Genomic DNA, 6,000 nt, shown 5'->3' on the forward strand with positions numbered 1-6,000 from the left:
TTGAAATCACCACCATAGCCAATACTTGGCGAAAAAAAGCTAATGCCTCTTCAATAAACTAAAATGGAGTTGGTGGTTTTCTTTCCTTTTCCTGCAAGGAAACAGACTGACGCCTTAATCTTTAAAGCCTTAAAGAAGGGATTTAGAAGTCAGTAGGCAAAAAAACAAAAAACAAACGTAAACTAAACTAAGACTGAGCAATACATTGGCCACAATCTCAAAAGATAGAAAAAAATTCCTCAGAAACACAAACCAACTACGTCACCGCACAAGACTCCACAGTAATCTTTCATTTATCATCAAAATTCTCATTTTACTCTCTCAAATGAAGTATTCAGAGCCATTCAAATTGGTTTTTCAAAGGTTGGCAATATTACAGAGAGCTTGCATTTCCAGGTTCATTCCTACGTATTTTAAATGGTACTAATCAAGGACCATCATTTGGGCTTAATTCTCCAATAGAAACCAAATCCTAGTAATCCATGACTAGGTACATTTCCCAAATCTAGTTGTGTCTTTTCTTAGCTACCTAGATCTTTGGGACCTTAGCACATTTGAGAAATTTCTTGACAATAGGTTTTCTGAATTTATATACATTCCTGATAGGTCTCAAAGGGAAACATATAACTCATATGAGTTAAATGATAATGTGCACATAGGTTTTTAAAAATAAACGGTTTCTTGATACATTGTAAAAGCAACAACAACAAAGCTTGACCCTTTGCAGTATGTTGTGTAGCGATTTATTTCACTCCTCTCTGAAGCCTCCCTTAACTGGGCACTCCTGATTCTGTCCTTTGGTAGAGAGGTGGAAGTGATAGATAGTCTATTGTGTACGTCTAACCTGTACTAATACCTGTGCATCTTTTACTATGAAATTATATTTTCCGATGGATTCAAGAACATGCAGTCAACTTGCCATCTTCATTTTGTTTTCTACTTAGTAAGCTCCTAAGAATCATGCATTGGTATTTAAAGTTTAAAAAGCGTTGCTGATCATAGAATGGAAGAGACGGGGATATGGAGCAGGGATCAGCTTCATCATAGTACACATGCCTCTCTCTTATTTATTTACTCATTAGTTAGCTTATTGGGCACCAAATATGTGATAGGTATGGTGCTAGCTTTACCTGACGATACAGTGGCAAACCAGGAGCTGATTGCTGAGGAAAGTAATATGTGGGGCATTAGAAAGTTTGTGGGGAAAAATGGATTGAAAAGGTAATAAAAGAATTCCCAATGGAATTTTTGAAGTCCCCTTGTAGATATTCAATGAGCTATTAATTTAAATGGAAACAACTGTTGAAATGAAAAGGACAAGGTGTTACAGGAGAACCTACCTTGCCGAGAGCTATCAGAACGACTACCTGGACAGGATGGATGAGTGGAACAAGCTGAGATTAAATAGAAGAAATTGGGATTTTTTTGTTTACCCTCCTGGGCCTTCATTTTCCTTTGTTACACACATACACACACAGGTACACACATATCAGTGTTATTAAGCATGTGTTTGTTTGTTTTTCTGCAAGGATACAGTGATATGGGATTAATTGTATTTCTTTAAAGTAATTTTCTTTTGTCAATTGCTAGTACCTGAGCAGAAAGGGACTATTGTGAGTCTTGACCATGAGTCTGGATTATGAAATCTTGACCATGTGGTGTGCTAAAAGAGTACTAATTATATATTCTTTGTATTTGTCGAGTAGCTTTAATTTTCTCTTATCCTAGTCTTGTCATTTGATCTTCAGTATGACAAACTCCTGTGTGACTGACCACATTCCACTGGAATGCAGGAAACAAAAAAGTATATGTGATTCCATTGATAAATCTACCTCATGCCAACCCTGCGATTGAAAGAGATTTCTCGATGCTTGGAGCAATTAGAGATATTTTCATTTTATTAAAATAAACCGCCCATCATTTTTCAGCTGTTTAGTAAATAGTAGTGGACAGTTTGCATCCAAATCTAAAGCAAACAAAAAGTTCCATTTTCAGTTGGATGTATGGATGCAATGAACAGAAAGCCACCCTGCCCAGCACTGTGTTCCTAGGTCTCCGTTACAATCTCTGTCCATGTAAAACAACTCCAGGTTTTTCTCAGTAACGGTCAGGAACAATTACCTCTGAACTCCTGAAATTCTAGAACTTTTGATATGTTATTTACGAGATTTAAGGCACATGAGACACAAGGATCTTTGAAGAGAGTCTATAAAGTCTGAGCCACCTAATGGGAATATCTGGATTCAGCAGTGCTTGCAGCTATTAACTAATTGAAAGAAAAATGCAGAGACGTTCTCTTGGGTTGTTTAAGTAGCTTGGCTAGCACACTGTGTAGAGTGGGGTTTCTTGATTCTCTCCAATGTGTTGGAATTAAGTCCAGCTACTTAGGAATGAGCAGTCAGAGTGAGGAAGGCAAATTTCTCTTCAATTAAATATTTTTAAATGCTCACTTTTCTTCATTGCTCCCGTTGGCCAGCGATGTAGGCAGGGAGAGAGATTAAACTATATTGACCAGTGGATGAAGCACCTGCTATTCAACACAAACAACTCTCTTTTTTCACCCCAGAAATAAATCATTACTCACTGCGTCCAGCACAGCAAATACCTCTCCCTCTCCTTGTTCCATCCCCTGTCATTTCCCTCGACCCTTTGAAACGCTGCAATTCTTCTCCAAGTGCATTAAGGTCATGGAATACAGGGGCCAACAGGGAACGCAGAGAAAGAAATATCTAGTCTAACCCAATGCCCCTCCCTGTCCCCCTCATGACAGTACCTCCATCGTGGGTCACAGACGTCAGCTTTGTGGAACTAATGCCTGTTATTCTCCCTGCTTTCTCCTTTGTCCCTACAGCGCCATGGCTACTTATTCTGCCACGTGTGCCAACAATAGCCCTGCACAGGGCATCAACATGGCCAACAGCATTGCCAACCTGAGACTGAAGGCCAAGGAATATAGTTTACAGAGGAACCAGGTGCCAACAGTCAACTGAGGAAAAATAAATAAATAAATCAGGCCTAAGAAGAAATCAAAAACCATAAGACACCTATCCTGCTCTGTCATTTCTTCATCTGCTGGGGGAAAAATAATAAAAATAAACAAACAGAAACCAGAACTAAAATATTGGGACCATGGCAGAGCGAAGCAGGAGAGGAGCGAAATGAAGATTAGTTAACAAACGTTCCTCCTCCTCGGGGCCCCACCACCGCTTGTTTCTCTGTGTGTTTGTTTTGCTTTTCTTCCATTCTGCTTTGCTTAATATACTCGGAGCTTTTTTCAGTTAGGTCCAGCCCGCCCACCCATGCCCTTGGTTGTCTGAGATTTAAAAACAAAACCAAACCCTACAGCAACCAAAGAAATCATATACAAGTATATCTATACTTACAAGGTGCAGTAAGCCCCTGGGTTATGAATTTTGGATTTATGTTGTGCTTGCCCTGTAATGTTATGTAAATGTGTCCTGACTTTGAAACGATTAAACCGATTCTTATTCAAACAAAAACTTCTTCGTCACAGTCACCTTCACTTGCTGCATGTGCAGCTTTTAAATCATTGGAAAGTTTTGAGTTTTTTTCTTGCACTACAAATCCCAAACCTACTGGCTGCACTGATTTCCACCCACAGCGGCACGATCGATGGTTTCTGAGGTTGTAAATCTGGGGAGCAGACAGTCTCATCTTTCTCTCTCAGAGGAACGGTGCGTTTAAACTGCCAACCTTGCCCTTAGTCGTCCAGAGCCTGGTCCACGGTGCCTCCAGGCCTCCTTTTCTTGCACTAAAGTAAGGCCAAATAAGAACCTTATGCACCCCTCTGACTTACCTATCAATTGGACTTAATGACTCATTAGGAGCTGGCTTTGTCTGTGCCCTGGGGACTACCTGGACTCCGAATAAGGGCCTAGACTCTCTGGTTGACCTGTTTGCACCTCAGTGAGTTTCCCTGCCTTTCTTCCCAATTCTCTGCACAAAAATTCTGGGAGCTTTCAAAAATCCAACATCTTTCTCCAAAACATCGGTGCCAGGCATGATTCCCTTTCTCATTGTTGTCTCCATCTCTGTTAGTTATGATAAGGTATGTGTACAACATCTGGTTACTAGTTGTCTGATCCAATATGACTGGTTGCCTCTGGCTAATTCTAAGCTACAAACGATAGATCCAGTCTCTAGATATAAGCTATAGATTTAAGCTCTAAGCTATGTGTCAAATATCACCATTACCACCATCCCTCTCTCTTCTGTCCCACCGACCATCATAAGTCAGAAATCTGTGTTGCTTTTGAATGAGTTGCTGTCACAGGCGATTTGATAGAACAACTATTTCTTCTTTGAGACAGGAAGATGAATTTCTCTGGGGAAGCAAAGACTGACTTGTAAGCAGCATTGCCTCCATCTCTTTGGTGCCTTGGGTAAAGAGTAGTCAGATGCACACTTATATATATATATCTATATATATAGTAGATATTTATATAGTTTAAATATATATAAAATATTTTTGAGAGCTTGAATCTACAGTTTCTCCAATGCTACAACCCACCACCCTCAAATTCAACCCTTCCACCACTGTTCTCGTTTCCACAGTGATGAGACTGATTGACATGGAATCTGGCTTCTTTCTCTGCACAAAATTCTCATTAAGGCCACAAGCAATTGATAGGTAGGTCAGCTTTTTAAGAACAGGCCTCATTTTCACTTCATGGCTTTAAATGAATTCGAAATATATATATATTTTAATGTCCATTTGTTAGAAGCCCAAACTCCGAGGAAATGAAGATGTGTCCTGATGGTGAGAATTGCACTAAGAGAGAGAAAGGAAAGCCATCTGCCTTTTCTCTACCCAACAGGAAATTGAAAGACACATGTTTAAGTAGAATGCTTAAGATTTGTCTAAACTCCAAATATGCCAAAGGCAATTGTGGGCTATTTAAAAAGTTTTTTGACATTTTGACATAAAGTTTGATGTCCTGGTGCTGGGAGCTGGGACTGTTCTTTCTCTGTTTCTTTCTCTTTGTTCCCAGCTAGACTTTTGACGCTTGCCAAGTCGACTTGACCAAACCACATTGCCATGCTGTGCCTCCGCTTGCCTGTCTGTCAAATGGGTTTAACACGACTTTACCTACCTCACAGGGGTGTTGTGAGGCTCCATTCATTTGCTCCTTTCTTCTTTTCTGCATTCCCTGTATGTCTAGCACTTTGTAGCCCAGGGAGGAAGGGACTATAGAAGTGCACAATAGCAACACAACGATACGGTACCTGGTAGCCTTGTTTTCTAGTGAGGAAATGCTACCTTGCTGTAAATACTTATAACCTTGTATTTGGAAATGAGAAATAGATTTATATTTACAGATCTCACCCATGTCATATCATCTGACCAAAGAGTAATTTAAGCCACATGCAACAAGCATATTTTTTTTTTACTTATAGTCTCATCTGACCAGCTTGGTGCTATTAATTTTACTTATTAGTGATTTAAAAAAAATGACTCTGGACAAATATGCTTACTTTGTACTGAGTGACAGGCAAGAACTTTTGATTTTAAGATGCACTTTCATTACAAACTTGTATTTCCCTTGGCATATCAGATTGAACAAATGGTATTGAAAAATTTCTAACAGACATCCATATGAAAATTAACTCCAAAATATTACAGAAATACTGCTCAGAATAACAAGAAGGAAACCCATGTAGTCCATTGTGATTTCCTCAGCTGATTCCTTCTTTTAACCCACTTTGAAAGCATTTCTTACTGAATGGTTCATTCCGGTTCATTCACTTGCTCCCTAAGGAGTCCATTGGCCTACTCGCCTCTCTGGATTATCAAATTCCAAACCAGCAGAATACTCTAACAGACTGAAGCATTCTTTGACTTGTGAAATGATTGCAGTCCAAGAAATGAGTGAACTTGGGAACTTGGAGCTCAAGGAGAACAATGGAACGGATCAGGGTTATAGTACTGGGAACTGAACTAATACATGAGAGGGTTTTCCTGAGAAGGGAGGTTATAGA

The 6,000-nt window shown here is 39.5% G+C and overlaps 1 protein-coding gene across 6 annotated transcripts in view; it reads left to right on the plus strand.

The window, feature by feature from the left end:
- Positions 1-4,214, plus strand: part of PRRX1 (paired related homeobox 1) — an 85,481-nt gene extending 81,267 nt beyond the window's left edge. For 4 of the 6 annotated variants that reach the window (XM_075564853.1, XM_075564807.1, XM_075564845.1 and 1 more), the window contains one exon: positions 2,852-4,214. In XM_075564853.1, coding sequence (XP_075420968.1) covers positions 2,852-2,990 — 139 coding nt within the window. In that variant the 3' untranslated portion in view covers positions 2,991-4,214. The remainder of the gene's footprint in view (positions 1-2,851) is intronic. The other 2 variants (XM_075564825.1, XM_075564834.1) reach the window with 1 other exon arrangement.
- The last annotated feature ends 1,786 nt before the right edge of the window (positions 4,215-6,000 follow it).

Source organism: Tenrec ecaudatus, chromosome 1, assembly GCF_050624435.1.
Source record: "Tenrec ecaudatus isolate mTenEca1 chromosome 1, mTenEca1.hap1, whole genome shotgun sequence".
Lineage (NCBI taxonomy): Eukaryota > Metazoa > Chordata > Mammalia > Afrosoricida > Tenrecidae > Tenrec > Tenrec ecaudatus.